The sequence below is a fragment of the Corvus moneduloides genome, chromosome 8 (assembly GCF_009650955.1).
Source record: "Corvus moneduloides isolate bCorMon1 chromosome 8, bCorMon1.pri, whole genome shotgun sequence".
In the NCBI taxonomy this organism is placed as follows: domain Eukaryota; kingdom Metazoa; phylum Chordata; class Aves; order Passeriformes; family Corvidae; genus Corvus; species Corvus moneduloides.
Window position 1 is genome coordinate 33,856,690 of NC_045483.1, and position 18,658 is coordinate 33,875,347.

The 18,658-nt window shown below is 43.6% G+C and overlaps 1 protein-coding gene across 2 annotated transcripts in view; it reads right to left on the reverse strand.

The window, feature by feature from the left end:
• The window catches only part of MCU (mitochondrial calcium uniporter), a 77,017-nt gene that overhangs the window by 2,289 nt on the left and 56,070 nt on the right, over positions 1-18,658 (reverse strand). For both annotated transcript variants that reach the window (XM_032116468.1, XM_032116469.1), the window contains exons 2-7: positions 10,254-10,323; positions 6,134-6,304; positions 5,537-5,641; positions 3,163-3,323; positions 2,476-2,679; positions 824-940 (exon numbers count right to left, since the gene is read on the reverse strand). In XM_032116468.1, coding sequence (XP_031972359.1) covers positions 824-940; positions 2,476-2,679; positions 3,163-3,323; positions 5,537-5,641; positions 6,134-6,304; positions 10,254-10,323 — 828 coding nt within the window. The remainder of the gene's footprint in view (positions 1-823; positions 941-2,475; positions 2,680-3,162; positions 3,324-5,536; positions 5,642-6,133; positions 6,305-10,253; positions 10,324-18,658) is intronic.

Sequence of the window (18,658 nt, forward strand, 5' to 3'; positions counted from 1 at the left end):
TAGATTATTAGGGATGGTTGATTCTAGAAGAAAAGCTTCAGGAAAATAGGGCCATCCAATGGCATCTGTATTCAGCATGGCATAAGAAACCACAGAATGGTTTATGGCTCCTTCCTTATGCAGTTCCTTCTCCAAGGCAGGGGTGGAACTCGTCTGGATATCTTACACTGTCATTTCTAGAGCCTGGGAATAAAGGATGATAGAGAGCAGCAAAAAACAACGTGGTAACTCCGCTTTTTCTGCTCACACCATCCTTCTGCAATAAGGCTCTGAGAAACACAAGGAAGTATCTCTATCCAAGTCCTTTGCTGAACAGATCCCACAATGTGGATAATCTGTCAAAAGCATCTGTCTCCAGAGTCTGAGAAATCTGCCCCCACTGACTTTAACAATACAGCCACATTTTCTGAACATTATTTTCCAGGACTGCACTGAAGTGCTGTGTCAGGAAGTCCTGAACTGAATGGATGCAAGTCTTTTTTTCTCACTAAATCCATCTGGTGTGTAGGAGCTGAGGAAAAAAGAAATCTTGAATTAGACTCCTCTGAGGCATAAAGCGTCTGAAGCAACTCAAGACTTGCTAGCAGTGTCTGAAAGGCCCTTAAAGACTGATACAGGTTTCACGTTGATTTATGCATCCAGCAGTTCTATTCTGTTCCTGGGAGTATCAAAGCCAAATCAGTGACTGCAGTGGGGCTGTGACAAGAAAATGGGCTGAAAACTTAAAATACATTCATTCTTGCTTGAGGTGTGTCTATTAATAGTATTGAAGAGCTAGCAAGCAGTAATTTCTTTATGTTGTTTCTGGAAAAATTCTTGTTACCTGAGCAATTGCATCCTTGAGTTGATTGTATTTCTCTAGATCAAATCGTGTCTTTTTGGCTCCTTTATGGAAAAATAGTAAGTATTGTCTGTCTCTAGCATCTGGATAAACATATTCCTGAGGAGAGAAAAAGGAGAGAAAATAGGAATAAAGCTACAGCAGGGAGGCAACACAAGATGCCACAGCACAGTACGTCTCAGGTGCGTTTGGGAGAATGATCAGTTTCTGACAGAAGGCACAAGCCTGGTCCAAGCTTGCACAGTGGTGGGTGATCCCTGCCAGCAGCTAAACCCCCACCCAGTCACTCACTGCCCCACAGCTGGATGGGAGAGAGAAGAGAATCCAAAGGTAGGAAAACAACAAGAAAAACAATACTATAAAGACAGTTTAATAACTGAGGAAAAAAGCCCCACAACAACGTAAGAGTGATGCAAAAGCAACCACTCACCACCTCCTGCCAGCAGACCAATGCTCAGCCAGACTCTGAGGAACAGCTGCTTTGGAGAAACTCCCTCCCAACTTATTACAGAAGGTGACATTATATGGTATGGAATATCAGTTTGGTCAGTTCAGGGCAGGTGTCCCAGATGTGTTCCCTCACAACACCTCACCCACCCCCATCCTATTGCCAGAGGTGGGAAGTGGGGGGTTAGGAGGGGGCAAACCAGGGAAGAACAAAATCCAAAGAAGGCCTTGATGCTGTACCAGCACTGCTCAGCAACAGCAAAAGCACTCATATGTTATCAAGGCTGTCTTGGTTACAAATGCCAAACACCGCACCACACCAGCTTCTCTGAAGAACATTAACTCCATCCCAGCCAGACCCAGCAAGTCAGACATTTGCTTCTCTACCCATTTGTTACACTCCAGCAGTGAGTTACTATCACCTTACTCCTGTCCCCAGGGTGTGAATCCTTCCATGCAGAGAGAACAAGAATTAACGTATTCTGTACTGACAAGTTTGTGGGGAGAAAAGGAGGGAAAAAAGCTATAAACACCGCCCCTGAAATGATGCAGCTGACAGACCCCTGGGACACCATGCTGGAACACCTGCAGCATCTGTTCTGATGGCCTTGTGACAGTAGGGACACTTTGAGCCCTCCCTTCCTCTTTATTTAGGTGGGGTTAGGAAGTGGTGAGACAAACCCTGCACTAGAAAATCTGTAGAGAATCTCTCACAATTACAAGGATCCAGAGACAGATTCTTCATCTGGACAGGAGGCCAGATCTGTGAAAGGCCTAAACAAAAGCATTTCCAACAAGATGCCTGATCTTTGGTGTCTTTAAAAAGGCCAACACGGGCATGTGAGAGGGATGGGTTTCCTTGAAGCTCAGAAGGTACCTCACGCAGCCATACCTGTCTGTACTGACCATATCTGCCAGCAGATGAATCTGTTTGGCTACAGCAGTCAGTCACCAAACACAGAAAAGCATTTCTGGTAAGACAACCAGCCAGGACCACCACCAGAATACCCCACAGCCACATACCACCTCCCTGGCCAGCACAAATTAATCAAGTGGCATCTGGGTTCCAACAGGATAAGGAAGGGGCAAAGCAGCTTCTAACAGGCACAACTTGGCTATTTTTCTAGGGAGCAGAGCCCAGAGAAAGTCTTCTAGTGAAGTGTCAATATCAGCACAACAAGTCCTACCTGGCGGGTCATTACGAAATAAGCATACATTGCCATGGCACTACCATAGGTGATGAAATAGGTGACTGGTTCCATAATGTCCCAAGAATATTCCCACCAGGTGAGGCGGGCCAGAATCCCAAACTGAGTGGCCATGTAGGCCAGGCCTCCCCACAACACGAAGGTTGTCCTCTTCTCTGCTTTCCTGCTGAGTTCCATCCTTACCTGCAGAAGGCAGAAACACACAACACCTTGCAGTCCCAGAAGTCATTATGTTAATATTGTTAAGAGATAATAATGTTGTAAAAATAGTCCCTTATATTAATAGTAACGTTAAGTGGATTGAAACATGATTTGATTATGCATGATGATTATACAAACAAACCTAAACCTCTTTTCCATCAGTATCTTGTCACTATATTTACTCCAAGCATGCTCTGAACGCCTCAGGAAATTATTTATTTCTCTGTGTTCAGAGATGTTCTGTTGCACTAGCACCAGACTTTATTTACTAGCAAGCTCACTTCCGATTACTTAAAGCAAGGAAACAAAATATTTCCACTGAAACCAGAAGCAAACATGGTTTGGTAAACACTTGGTTCAGTGATCTTAAAACTATTTGAAGCATGCCAGGGACCCAATTAAAACTTGGAAATACATTCAGGCTGCATTTGGAGGATAAATACGACACACTGAGAAACTCCTTACTTTTTCTAGAGGTGCTAGTTGCTCCTTCAGTTCCTCTAATCTCCCTATCAGCTCCTTCTCCTTGTTCAGCTGGTGCTCCTCGATGCTCAAGGCTGTGTACAACTGCTGAACCAATGTCTTCACATCATTCAGCGTCGTGGCATTTTCATGGCTTAACAGCTCTAGGAAAAAACAGAGGCTGCTTTATACACCTGTACCCACAGAGCCCTTGGAAAACCGCTATTAGTCTGCACCGGAAACAAACAGAACTATCTTTTCAACAAAGAATTCTTTGGAAGAGCTCCAAAACTCTAAGACAATACAAGTCCCTTAAAAGAAAACCAGGCTTTATTACTGGATATTCCTGAAATTTGGTAAGAACAAGGAAAAGAGAGATGTCCTATAAAGCTGGCCAGATATCAACAGCTGCTTCTGAATCATATTTATATATAAGAGAAATGAACTAACTAGCTATGATCCATCACACCAGCTGTCAAGACACAGGCAGAATTCAGACTACAGACCACCAACAACCAGAATTATTGGCGGTGGCAACTGAGCATCATGGGTTAGGGACCCCACAACAGTCTCATCAGCAGCATTTTGAGTGCCAGTGCCAAGAATCATTTCCCAATACTCTGTGGGTAACACCCCCCTGGCTGTGCTGCCTACAAAGGAGTGAACTTCTCCCTTCTGGTATTTAGAAACAAGAACAGGGCCATGACTCAAAAACACCTTTATCTTTCCATTCAAACACCAAAAAGGATTCCTAGAGAATACCAGTTCATAAAGGAGTTGTGACTACTTGTATTGTGTTACACTACACAGGGAAAAAAACAAGTTTGAAATTAAAGCAAAAGGTTTTGACATTAACCAAATAAATTAATTTTTGTAGCATCCTTGGGCTTGTACTTAAAGTTATTAAAATATGATTTTACCAACTCAAAAAGCTATGGACAGCTTAAGTTTTAACACCAGCAGCTCAAGGAAAAAAAGTGCCTCAGTTGCCTGTGCCAAGACACACGAAATACACAATTTCCTTCTAGTTAAAGGGCTCCTGTTCCCCTAGGAAGAAAAATCCAAATGCTCCTACTGAGGTGACCATCAAGAAGTACTTATTTAAAATTACAGTATTCTGGTGTTTACATTTTCAAATATACAAGGTGATCTTGTAAAAATGGAAAAGCAACAGCCGAAAAGTTTGACAGAACTAACCTCAGTGCCTATTTGCAGGCACATTCATTTTAGCACGAACTACAGAAATCTCCTTGGCAAGTGCATCCTAGGAGACAATTTCCTGTAACCTTGGTGATCCCAGAGCTCACTTAGCAGTACACAATGGGTGACAGAGCAGAGTAACTTCTTTGTGTGTATGATACCCAGTGGTTTAGATATCCAATCTTAATGGAGAGCTTTCTGTTAAGGTGCTTTTAATGAGATGGGAAAAAATCATCTCTAGCAGAGGTCAGTCTACCCCACATTTAGGCAAGAAAGAGCATCTCACCGAGTACTGCACTCCCAATTCCAGAAAAACAGAACAATAAAGAAGATAAAAATCCCCATCTGTGAACCAAGCAGAACAGCATTTCCCAAGCCATCCCTTTTATTTAAATCCTCAGACAAAACTACAGGCATGCAAGAACCTGGTGTTTTATGAAGGCTATGAAGCTGCCCAGAAGAAAGAGTAGAGGGCCGAAAAAAACACCGAGTTCCTGCCTCCACCAGTAACACTGAAGTGTCTCAAAATCTTCTTGCAGGTTTTCACATCTTGAAATTCACACACATCCAAAGAATATTATTGAAATGGATTTTCTTGTTGACTCAAAATAGGTTGGTTTCCCTTCCCTTCCTAGCTGATTCTTCATGACACAACCTTCTAAGGGCACAGTCTCCTTTATTTCACTGTTCGGTAGCTAACAAGGTTTTGAGGTTTATCTGCAATAGTCGAAGTACCACACTTAAATGGAAACAATGTTAGCTGTCAGGGGAAGCAACAATTTAGTCTTCCAAACCAGACAATCTAAGTTTCAATCTAATTCCCATCTTGTATTGTATTCCCTCAGAACGAGTTAAATTAAATTACTTTTCAGTAATTAAAAAAAATTTTTGAAAAACTTAGAATTTAAAAGGAATTATATTTCTTTGTTTATTCCTCTTGGAGGCTGGGGGGGCACTAGCTTTGAACAGAATGAAATATCTGCTTTTCATTAGTAATTATTCTGATTACTTGGATATCTCTAAATTGGGCTCCAAGGGCAGGATTAGAAACCACAAGGTTGCCCTTTAGAAACAACACTTCATGCTCCTGAACAAGTTAATAAAGCATGTTGCAACGAAGCAGGGAGCTGAATACTGAAATGTACTCCCAGTGCTGAGCAGAACCAGGCTGGTTTACCTCTCTTTGGTGGTCTGACATGGTACGTGACATCATTAATGATCAGTTTGAAGTCATCCAGCAGAAGCAGGTCAATGCCTGTGGAGGAGGCCACACGTGTGCCATCTGTAAGGAAAACACAGATGATGCATTAAGCAGGAGCAACAAAGGACTTGAACATGCCACGGCTAAGTTGTAACACCATCCCAAATCCAGCTGTTGGGCTTCCATTCTTTCCAAAAGATGATACTTTTTGCCAAGACAAGGAAAGGTGGAAACATGACTGAGTTTCCATTGCTAAAGCAGGATACTGTTTCACTTGTACCACCTTCTCCACCCAATTCCTTACAAACTGATTTGAACATCAACGTCAGTTGCATAGCTTGCATCTTTCCTACTAAATAGTAGGGCACTCACCAGAAAACATCTCCATTAGGACTGATTTCCTTAGCAGCTCTGACTACACAATATTCTTACTCTAGGAATGACATTTCTACCTTCTGCTTTTTCAGGAAGGTTGAAGAACTCACATCACAGCAAACTTTTACTTCAAAAGCAAAAGGCCGGGTGAAAACAGCAGGCAAGCAAGTAAATCAATTAGTTTGTAAACAAGAGTACCTGCTGAGTAGATTGCAACCCGATCAATTCCTCTGTCCTCTGCTTGCAGCTGTTGCAAGAACACCCCGACAGAGTCTGAGATGGGTTTCAGGGTGAACTGGCAGCGCTCACGCCGCGATGGAAGACTCACAGAAATCACAGGCAACCCGTTTTGGTAAACCACCGTCACTTCTACAGAGACAACAAAAATACAAGCTTATCATTAAAAGATAACAGATCTTCTCCATTTGTCCCATGGAGAAAGAGGCAAACCTGATTGTCATCTGAATGGACTAAACTTTTGATGTTACTAAGAGACATGGCCAAAGAAAAATGGAGGTATAGCCAAGCTTGCCACTCCAGTAACATGGCAGTCATTTTCTGTAGTTTTTAAGTTACTGACACTAAACTCAGTCACCTTTATTCTAAAGGCAACATGATATCTAAAAGCCATAACATGGCAGCACAGTATGTTTGGGTTAGGTTTTGAGAATAAAAGCATTTTGGACTATGGAAGACAAAAACACTGCTGTTTATGAGGATTTATAGCTCAGGAGAAAAAGGCAGATTGTGTATACTAGGAAACATCAAGGAAGGACCAACTTCAAATATTTTTATCCTTGTTTAGTTCTGGTTTCCTCCTCCTTGTCCTGAGGCAAGACATTTAAAGAAAGCAGTCAGGAGCATGAGGCTGTAGGAAAGCGGCACTCCAAGTTTAGGCCTCAAGGCCATTTCATCTAAAATTCATGGGATCAATATGCTTTGTACTTCTCCAGACAGGCATCGCTACTTAGGTGTAGATAAAACAAGATTTTCAATTTCTTTGGAGCTGCCAGAAGTTTTTCTGAAAGCATTCTTAAGGATTTCAGTAATTCATTTTAAAATCCATGGTAGTGACCTGTATGAACTGTAAGCTGGTTATTATTTTACTGCCACAACCTGCTCCTTGTGCTTCATGACATCCATACACAGAAAAGAGAAGTTATAAGTTCATATTCCCTAAGCCCTTTACTGAATTTACCATTGTAATTGTCCTCAAGTGAGGTAGCTGCTAAGGTATAACAGCACACCTAAAAATTACTTGCTTTTATAGGTATCTTTCTTATGTAAGAACATACGGGGTTTTTTTATTGCTCAGAGCATTTGCTGTGTCTCAAGGATGGTGCAGTCACACCCACCCACAACTCATCTGCCTCAGTATCCCCACCTGTTGCAGCTTAGGTCAACTCCTGTCTCCTTAAACTCACTGAACTCATGGATTGACATGCTAAGTCATTTTAAGCAGCTAACATCAAAACCAGTAAGTCAGAGTCAACAAAAGTAAAAATGAAGACAATATTATTTTAACTACCAAAGGGAACTAGCAGGAGAAGTCTTAGGGCAACACACCTTTCCAAAAATAAAGGATCATGGCTATTAAAAGGATGTACCAAGTGCACTTGTACAAAGCCAGAAGAATTCTCTTCTCATTCTCAACTATCACACACCTTCATGAAATGAATCAAGCATAAAAAGGCTTTTTCCCTCTTGCAAGGGATTGCTACCTTCAAGTCCTTAAAGACTAGATGGAAGCAACCAAGTATGGACACCTAAACGACTAAAGCATCCTAAGAGGCCCCAGTGTTTGAAAACCTATCAATGCCTACTCTCAAGACTCAGACAGTTGACAGGATTTTAGTAGCTTTAGCATTTTGAAGCATAGAATTCAGAGACAACAATCAGATATTTACCGGAAAAAAATAAAGCAAAATGCTAATTTATTTGGACAGTGAGAATTTAGAGCTCCTTAGCAGCAGCTATTATGACAGCTATCAGGTTTTCTTTAAATTTAAAATGCTACCTAGATAATACAGGCAGTGAGGCCATTTCTTTGCAGAGCAGAAGAGATAACAGTGTTTGCATTGACACTTTTTCCATGTATCCCCACTGGTACCACACCACAGCCAGAGCTCCAGGACTGCCAGCTCTGGAGGAAGTGCCTACCAGGACCAGCTGCACTTGAGGAGTCATCAGCATTAGGAGCACAAACAAAGCCTTTCACTAGGATTTCCAGCTTAGGTGAAGTATCAAAGGCCAAATTATTCCCCCTCAAAAGACAGGGTCAGTAAGTCTGGAAACACAGCTGCTTTATGTTTTCCTTGCAAACCCCTTGTAAAAGTAATTTCCTAGCTTAATTCACTGGTGGGGAAAGTCCATAACTCCAGGTTGATCCTCCCATCACCTCCCACACAAGTAATACTGGTCAGATTTTCACTGCATTGAAAAAGGAAGAGCTCAGAGGCAAATAAAAGAAAGGAGTCTGAAGGACACAATAGCACAAACCTAACAGACAGCAGCAGACAACTCCAGCAAAAGTTATTAATAAGCCCCTCTGTGATATGGCTGCCTCATTTTTCTCTCCCACAGCCCTGTGTGTCTTCTGCATCTACTTCACAAGTTACTAAGTGGACAAAGCATTTGGCACCTCAACTAGTTACAGAGCTAAGGTTTCAGCTAATCTGCCCTAGCTAAATTTTAAGCCAAGATTTAATTGCATGGAACAAGTAAAAGAAAGTAATTTTATACAAGTGTGCTTCACTTACACTTACAGACACCTACAGCCGAGCCAGGAATGGTGCTAAATAAGACCACAGAGGATTTGAAAAGCTTTAGATGCTATATAAAGCGTGGGGTTGCTTTGAGGTATGAGTTCCATCCAAGCACCACAAAGTTCTGACTCAATCATATGTGCACCAGCAACAGGTCATGGGTATATATATATATATATATATATATTTTTTTTTTTTTTTAAGATTTCCATTTTTGCCTAAGATCAACTTGAGCAACACATGAGGTCAAAACAAAGTATAGTAAAAGAAGAAAGTGTGGCCGAAGAAGTCAGTGTTGAACACTGGCTACTGGTAAAACTCAAGTTATTGGAAGAAATAATGAGAGAAATATTCAAGCATAACACAAGGAGAGGTAAAATCAAATCAGGCACACACAGACACTATCTTCTCAACCTTACACGTCCTCTACAGTTGTACCTGTTTAAGTCCCCAGGTTTTCATGTAAGCTCTCCAGAGCAGTCATGTTCTCTTTGTCTTTGCACACTTGTTATCCTGGCAGGGGAAGCAGGAACCCTTCATTTATTAGCTTTCAGATCTTATTAACAAGCCAAGGATCCACTCAGTGCTCATGTCTGTTAGCACAAGTGATCCACTCCTTGTGCACAGCATGCAGATGTTAAGCAGGCAGTGAGCTGAAAGCTGCTCCTTTCCTCTTTGTATTCTGGCACACCAAGATTTTTAAAGTTCCACCAGTGCATCCTTTTGCTTTATGCTCTGACAACCTTATCAAAAAAGCTTAATGTTTGAGCTGCCCCAGATTTAATAAAGGAATAACATTGCCTTGGTGTCTTTGTTTGAGACACTTGGCTTCACAACTTACTCACTGCAGCAAATGATGCTTTTGACCATTTTGGCACGTAGCTGACATGAACTGCACTTTTGTTACATAAATGAGGTTAAGGGGGCAGGCAGAGTCACAGGACCACAGACTGGGTCAGGCTGAAAGGACCACAGCGGGTGCTCTGGTGCCACCTCCCTGCTCAAGCAGGGACATCCCAGAGCACCTGGCACAAGATTGTGTCTAGACAGTTCTGGAGTATCTGTCCTCAGTGAGGGAGACTCCACAGCCTCTCTGGGCCATCTGCTCCAGTGCACAGGAGAAGTTCTTCCTCATGTTCAGGGAAAATTTCCTGTGCATCAGTTTCTGCCCTTTCCTTTGTGTCCTAGAGGTTGGCACCACTGAACAGAGCCTGGCTCCAGCCTCTGGCGCTTCCTTCAAGAAGGACAGTACCTTGAAGGGTAAGGATCATACAGGCTCACAGCTACATCAGAAAGAAGTCTGGCAAAAAGATTTGGACAGTTGCATGCAATTCCATCTTTCTTTACAAAGCCTGTCCAGTTTTGTAAGGACAGTTCATAGAAAAGTTGCCCATTGCCTTAATTCTTCTTGACGTTGTTCTGTGTCACTTCCTTAAGCTCCAAACTGGATTGCTGCCCAGCCAAAAAAGCCTCAACCAGAAAAGGGGGCAGGGAATGAAATGTAAGTTAGGGCTAAGTCCAGTGAGGCAGGAGCTGGTGCACGTGTTACTCACCATCAGAGGGCACTACGGTACTGCAATACACCACTCTCACGCTCTGCCAAGGAGACAGCCGCTGATGCACCTGGAAAACACAGGCACGGCAAAAAGGGCAAATGTTCAGAGTCTGGCAGGCTCGCACCCCAGGGCCACCTCCTGATCCCGTCCCTCCCGCCGGCCCCTTCCCCCGTGCCCGTGCTAGGCACTTCCTCGATCCGCAGCAGGGACAGCCGCAAACCAGGAGCACCTGTCAGGAACAGCCTCTTCCCTTCCCATCTGTCGCGCCACAGGGTTTCCCCCCTCAGCCAAGTTCACCTCTACACACCTCTCTCTCCACACACGTAGCTGAGAACTGAGAACAGCTGTGATTTGTTTTCCTTAATGTAACATGTATTTTTAAAGCCACGTGGTCCATCAGTTTAGCTTACTACACAGACACAGTAGAAATCATATCAAAGCATGAGTCTTTAAAGGGTAAGAAAAAGAAATTTTTTGCATAACCAAGAGGGATGTTTACAGAGTTGTGGATTAACAGGTTCATTCTCCTTGGTTGTTTTCCATGCCAACATTACTTTTCTCATGTCCTTACAGAAGGAAGCCAAATTCCGAGACACAAAGTAGTAAAACTGCCTGTGCATAGAAGAACAAATTGTTCCAACATAAAAAACAAGAATTGCAATACTGAGCTATAAAAATAAGAAACTACAACAGCCCAATAAGAAAAAACCACATGAATGGGTTGTAGGTTCTGCAAACTAAGCAAGAGACCCATTTGCCCATGAAAAATCTAGAATCAGACTGATTTAAAAGTCTATCTTTTGATTATATTACACTGGTTATACACTAATCCTTCCCCAACACTGAGATTACAACTCTGGCAAAAACCAGCCCAACTGTAAACCAGAAAAAAGCGTAACACACCAGCTCTCACCTCTCTCTGGTGGTTTATATTTCAGTGGCTAGCCTCAGATTTTTCAAGAGCTGTTGTCCAATTTGGACATTCCTATGGTCTGGGATACCTTTATAGAAATATAGGTTTAGCAGCTGTATTTTAGCAATCAGCAAAGAAAAAGTATCTCACAGGGAGGACTTAAGTAAATTTCTAATGAAGCTTGCAAACAAAACCTAGGTTGTTGATTATTTCTCTGCCAAATGGTCCAAATCTCTGTATTTCATGAGGTTACCTTTGATAACCTACTTAAAATGGCTTTAATTGCTACTTCACTTGTCCTTTAAAGCCTGATATCCGAACGAAGGATAGTTTCTACTAATCTTTCTTGAAAGTAGGAACCTTTGGCCCTGATGGCCACTGCACTGACAGCTCTAGAAATTCACTGTGGTATGTAGTGTACTTACACTTCATTTCTATCAGTTTTGACAATGAAAATCAGTCATTTTCAATTTGCCTCCTTTCAAGTGCATTTTCAGCTTCCCAGGGTCAAATCAGACAGTCAGCATGCAGGAAAAGAAGTGGGCACCAAACAGCTGTAACTTCAGCAGGAAGTTGCGTGTTTCAGCAAAAGTAATGTTGTAAAAACCGCCTGTGTGTTGGGAACCAAAGGGCAAATTTGCCTTTTTGCAAGTGAAATAAGCAAATCTTCTTGACTCTCTGACACCATGTGCTACCCCTCCCACCTGAAGAAAAACAGGTTTTATACTGAAAACTATCTGAGAAAAACACAGCTACAGCCCTACATCCTGTACAAATCCAGCTCTGTTGTCTTGGCATTACTATTGTATTATTAACAAAGTCAGAAGCTTCAGGGATCAGAAGTGGTACCACATGCAAATCGATTTTCAGAACCAATTTTTACCTAAGGAGAGGAATTTTAATCCTTCTAAAAATAGTATCAGATACAATAACAAGCAGGCAGAATTCACACAGGGAGTGTCTCAGTCAGAGAGCACTACCCCGAAGACTACTTATAGACCTGTTTTACTTGATCCCACAGTACAGCTAGCACTGATATGTTTTTACTGCTTCACTCCCCCCCCTACACAACATTAATCATCCATTTTTCAAACAGTGCACAGCAGGACTCCAGCCTTTCTACCAGCTGTGAACAGCAGCCCAAAAACACAGCTCCCAGAAAATCCTAAACCCTGCTAAACCCAGCACTACCCCACTGCAAAATAACCATGTAACTGGAAGATATCACTAGGTAGCACATGCACAGACTGTACCTTAAGGCTATGAGTATCTGACAGATACAAGCTCACTCCAGAAGCCTCCTGCACTCATACAACAAGAACAGGGATAAGGCAAAACAGGTTGAAAAAAACAGGGCATGTTAGGTGACTCATCAAAAAGCTGAGGTCTCCCCAGACTTCACCCCTTGGATAATTCTTGCATCCCAATATGGGCTGAACCCCTGCTTCATTAACACCCCCCTCCCCAGCAGTGTGCTGCCAGTACATTTGACAGGAGAGATGCTGTTAGAACACACAGATCTGTCCCTCCTGCAGCTCTGAAGGGTGCCGTGCGATACGTGCTGCTGCTACAATTCCTTATCTACAGAAACAGTCTCTACTGGGTAGGAAGGGAAAAAAAAGAACAAATGAACTCAAAACTGAGCAGAGACCGAAATGTCACGATATGTCATCCAAGGTTAGCAAGAGTTTAAGGAGTCATCCCTCATTTTTATTCCTGAAGGGAGACTGTTGTTTTAAAATTGAGATAGAGAGAAATGTTTGAACCCATTATCCGATGTCTGCAGTTCAACAGCTTCCTACATAAAGATGTCAGAAGGCTGAAGCTGGGGATCGGAGCAGTGCAGGGCAGAGAGAGGAATTCCTTTCAAGCTTTACTGACCAGATCTGTCCCTCAGGCAACAGCTCACTCCTCTTTCAGCAAGGAAGTGTGGAATAACTGCATCCAAATTTCAGTTGAGACAGACTTGTCCACCTCTCCCAAAATAAGCGATGCTTGGGAGTGTAAAAAGCACCAAAGCAGGATCACTGAAATGAGAAGCTTTAAGCACTAGGATAACTTTCTGTGTCTCACAAGAACACACGCAGGAATTCACTTTCCATGTCCATTCATTTCCTGCCTTATCTGCAGTAAGATGCATGTTAAGAGGCTCAGAGTTATGCAGCAGCTGCACTCCCAGAATGATTAAAGGAGCAAGAGGAAAAAAGTCCCAGTCCTCTATCTAAAACTAATGCTTCCTCCAGCCTTGTCCAGGTCTACATTAGACAACCCAAAGGTAAAAGTAACAGCATTTCTGTAAGTCCTAATGTGGCTTTCTCAGTACTACATCAGGGACAAAGTTAACCAAAGGCTTGCTGGAAAAATCAACCTTTTAGCTAACAGTGAGTGCTCTCTGATGGGAAAAGAGAGAGCACCCCCCATGTTCTCCAGGTATGTAATTATCAATGATGGAATGCTAACGACTTTAGGAGATTGAGTCTCCAAACCCTAATTAAAATTAGAAAAGAGGTTGTCCAGGAAAAAAACCCAAACCACAACACCCCAAGCATGAAAAAAGGTGAACATCTTGCTCTAGAACCCAAATAAAACATGCTGCTAACTCATTACCTGGAGTACCAGCACAGCAAGAACTGCAAAGCTTTTGTGAAAAACAGAGCATTCTCTGCGTAAAAATGTCTCATTACAAGTGAAGCATTTAAGAGACATTTGTAAGTGTCCCCTGCAACATCTATTTTACAAATTCTGAAGGGCCTCCTTTAAAGAAGGCTGCCTTAAGTCTGATACAAACCAGCTCACCTTTTCCAACAAGCAATAGTTATTTTCCTCTCTATCCTGACTTTCACTACATGAAACACTGAATGTCTGCCCTGGCTCTAAAAGTGGTTATCCTAAAGCCTCCAGGCTGAAATCTCAGTGACAAAAATTGCTGCGAGCTTCCCCAAGCAGCCGCAGCAACCCAAGCCACCCACCTCAAACATGCTGAAGGGCTCCATTTATCCGTCTTTCCCTCACTTCTGCTCCTGTACTCAATCTGTTATAATTTAGTTTCTCCTAAACAGCACTTCGATCCTCAGTTACCAAGTCCCCTTCTGTCCTCCCTTTTTCCTTCCCCTTCACACCAGCTGTTTGCAAAGTAAAGGAGACTCAAGGCAAAACCATGCCCTGACCAGAAACCTGCTGTCCAAGGGATGTGATGTGTGACTTCCCAACACAGCCAGTGTTTTTGCACCAGCACATAAGCTCTAACTTGATTTAAGTACTTTTAGCTGTGGTAGATTGACTGGGGCCAGCTGCCCAGCCAGCTGCTCCCTCACTCCTCAGGAACAGGATGGGAGGATACAGGATAAAAGGATAAAGGCAGGGAGATCAGTCACCACTCCCCACTAGCTTAACAGAGTGGACTAAGGGAAAGTTGACTTACTGCCAATTAAAGCAGGTAATATCAAGACACAGGTTGAAATGAACACTTCCCCCCCTAACCCAACCCTTTATCCAGGATCAACCTCTGCTCAGAGACCCCTTAGACCCAGACAGTACATGCCGAGACCCCTCATCCCCTGGGTACCCTACACAGAGACCCCTCAGCCCCAAATACCTCACAGAGGTCAGAGACCCTTCAACCCTAGACACCTCTCAGCCCCCTGAGAGGCCCCACAGATATCAGAGATACCCCTCAGCCCCAGGCAGCCCACACAGCCTTCAGAGACGCCTCAGCACCAGACACCCCTCCCAGTCCCAGGCAACCCATCCAGTGACCACAAAACCAGTCTGCTAAGAAAACCCTCCAGAAACGAGCCAGCACAGGGCTCTGGGCACTCACAGGACCCTCCCAGCCCACAGCAGCCCCTCACGCGCCTCTGAGGGCAGTGGCGTGGCGAGGGCAAGATGGCGGCGCCTTACGAGGGAGCCAGCTGCTGCCAGCGCCCAGGCACCGCCCTGCCAACTTCAGCTGATTCCCACTAATTCCCCCTCAGCACCCTCCCCGCCTTCCTCAGACATCTCCAAAGGGATCAGAACAGACCCATGGAGATGTCTGCCTGCATCTCTCACCCCCTTCTTTTCTTTTCTTTCTGAGGTATCTGGACATCACTGCCTACTTCCAGAATATCTCTTTGAGACAAAAAAAAAAAAAAAAAAAAAAAAAAAAAAAAAAAAAAATCTCAATCATCCTTTGAAATTGAGCCAAACTTTACCAGGGATTTGCAACCCTGTATGGAAGGACTTTTCCAGCTTCTCGCTACGGCCTCTGGATATATTCACATAGCCAACACAACCGTGTAGTACTTCCCTCAAGGCATACACTGGGCTGCTGTTTGGGAGTCTGGGATGTGATAAAACATCCCTTGCTCGCACAAGGGTACTGCTCCCACTGCCTCCATGCAAAGCCCCGGGGATTTGGCTGGAGAGGGAACGCAGGGGGGGAAGCCTCTGTACCCGGGAGCTGTGCCCTTGCAGTGATGGCCACAAGCCATATACTCCAGAGCACTTTGTATGACCTACACATCAGCAAATGATCTTCATTTGCCTCAGTTCTCATTCCTGCCTGAATTTGCTCTTCTTCCAGCATTAGTACAAAGCTCCATCACATCTGCTAGGAAGGGAACATAAACAGGAGGTGAACTATAAATACTCCCTTCTCCATCCTGCTTCCTTTGCCCATCTGCCTAAAAAGAAGCAGGTAATCCACAGTGTCCAGGAAGAGGAATGGGTAGGAGGAAGGAGATTAGTTCTCTGCAGAAAAAGCAGGGATGAAGTAACTGTTCCTCATCCTTCATTGTGCCTTTCTCCCAGGCATTACTGCTGCTCTGGGGATACTGATACAAGGAGTTGCAGCAGGAACACCACTGCATTTGATGGCTTTGATTGAGCCTCCGAGAGACAAGAGAGGGAAGAGGAGGAAATGAAAGGGAAAAAAGTTGAGCTGACATGCTAAGCACATCAGTCAAGCAGAATCAATCGCTTTTAACAGGTGGCTTCCCTTGCCACCATCCACATCACTTCCCCCCCAACTGAAAACCAAATCAAAACCCCAAACCAAAACCTTCTCTCGGTCTATACTCTTAATTTTATTGCAAGTGTCAACAACTTGCAGAGAATTACCCTATTCCTAACAGGAGACAGATGATAGGCAGGGTACACCAGACCCCCACGCTCCCTCTCATCCAACCTTCACACAGTCCTTCCTACTTCTGGCAGGCAACACAAAGCAGGGCTGGAACATCTCCCCGACAGTTTGTGATGCCAGATCACAGTTTCACTATGAAAGTATTTTTCCTTTACTGGAGTAGGATGGTTTGGATTCCACTTATTTAATACAATCCTCATGGTTACTGGGGAAAAAAAAGATGAGAATTTAAATTCCTTTGAATCCTGAAGGCTTGAAACATAGAACCCAAAGAAAACATTAGGATGCATTTAAACCTGTGTCAGCTTTGAAACCTGAGAACTAAATTCCTTTCCCTAATTTCCAGATTCATCACTTGAGTCTTACTGAAAAGGTTTATAACTCTCTTATCTAAATTAAGGGGGCTGTCAACCACTGTTTAAAAAAAGAAGTTTGAAGAATTCAGTGAATTCTGAGCTCACAAATTTCAGGGATTTTCTCTCTCTCAGCCACTCACAGCTGAAAACTGCGTAACTAAGAGAGAAGACATCAGATGGACTCCCCTCAGTGATTTCTCCAGGGCAGCTTAGCTGTTGTTTTGTTGTTTGGTTTCCTGTTTGATTTTCTTCCTCTCGCACTTACCAACCCCATCAGGCAACTCCTTTGGTCTCTATTAGAAGCAATTTAAAACGAGAGCTCTTGCCCCTCTCCTCCCACTGCAAAAAGCTTCCCGGTGAGGAAACAGCACCTCACTGACACACCCCTGCACTTCCAGCACCAAGAATGAAATAATAAGCAGAGTTATGAAGCGAGATTCCTGCAAGTGCAAGGAAGTTCCTTCTGCCTCGGTGCGTGCTGGGGAGCAGCCAACTCACACTGGTTTTCCAGGGAAATAAACTCCGAAACGAGGGAACCTCACTTTCAGCTCTTGAAAAGACACAGCAGGCTCTTGCAGACCTCAGAGTTGGCGCCAGCACACGCACAGCTTGGGAGGTGAAATACTGAGAGGTGCAACATCCTGCAAGCCACAGCAGCCCAGCACATCCCACTACTGTAGTAGTCCTACACCATCAATTCCCTGCAGGAAAGCACAACACAAAAAAAAAAAAAAAAAAAAAAAAAAAAAAAAAAAATCTCATCTCTCTGGCTAACCTTACACCTGGGTTTGGTCCAAAGAGTGGTGGAACAGAAAGGTAAGTACTCTCAGACAGCAAGAGGCTGCACCCACAAAGTCACGTCCAGGCAGTCCAACCATTGAAAGACAAAAAGCAGTTCCTTCTCTTGGATTACGAGCCTTACAGGGGGAGCCTAGAGACCAAACTCGCTTTAGGATTTAATCCTTTATGAGGCACTTAGCAGGGAAGTTTAAGAGTGCTGCCCAGAAGTGCCAGACAAGCTTTGTATATACTCTGAGTTTCACAAGTTTGGGTCCTAAGCAGAAAATGGCAAGTTTGGCTACAAATACCTGCAGCCAATTAACATTGGCCAGTTTTTTTCTGGAAGAAATACCAAAGTGTAGAACACTCAGCTTGGCATTCTTCCCTGCTTTCTACATTCACAGTTTGCAGCAGTTCAGTACCAGGTGTGATTAGTACAGTAAAAATCAATCCTTTTGCTAGTCCCACATACATCTCATGGAGCTCTGGAAGAATCTTCCAGTTGATTAAGGGTGGATGCCTGACATTTCCCCCCCTGGATACACTGCCTGCCATAAGGATTGTTACTGTGCAACTCTGGCTTCTAAATCCCTTATGTTCCCTGGCAAGAGCAGAGCAACAGAAGGAAACAAAAAAGATTCCAACAAAAACATATGAATGTTTTAAAGCCATTAAAGAACTCCATTTCATTGTGCCACCAGACCACAGATCAAGGATGCTTACATGCAAACTTAATATCCCTATACGTTCATGTTTAATATCCTTTGGTTAATGATGTACTTTTACTTATTTTGCAGGATAGCCTCCCTCCTGTGCCCTGAAAGAGAAGATGGTGCAACGCTCACCTCCTGTGTGCCATAGGTACGTGCCTGGAGAGGCAACTTGGCAGAAGTTAAAGCACAGTGCTCTGCAGAGGCAGATCTTTATTGACACACTAATAATGTGCAGGAAGAACACAAACACGTTAATTTTGAACCTGACGCTTAAACAGTGTGTTAAATTCAGTTCTGAAGGTTTCCCGGTTCAGCTTTTCTCAGCTCATCTCACCTGGTCTATTTGCAAGAGGAGGAGGTCATAGAATCATAGAATCCTGGAATGGTTTGGGCTCGAAGGGACCTTAAAGATCATCTTGTTCCACCCCCTCTTCCCATGGGCAGGGACACCTTCCAGTAGATCAGGCTGCTCCAAGCCCTGTGCAGCTCAGCCTGGCCTTGGACACTGCCAGGGA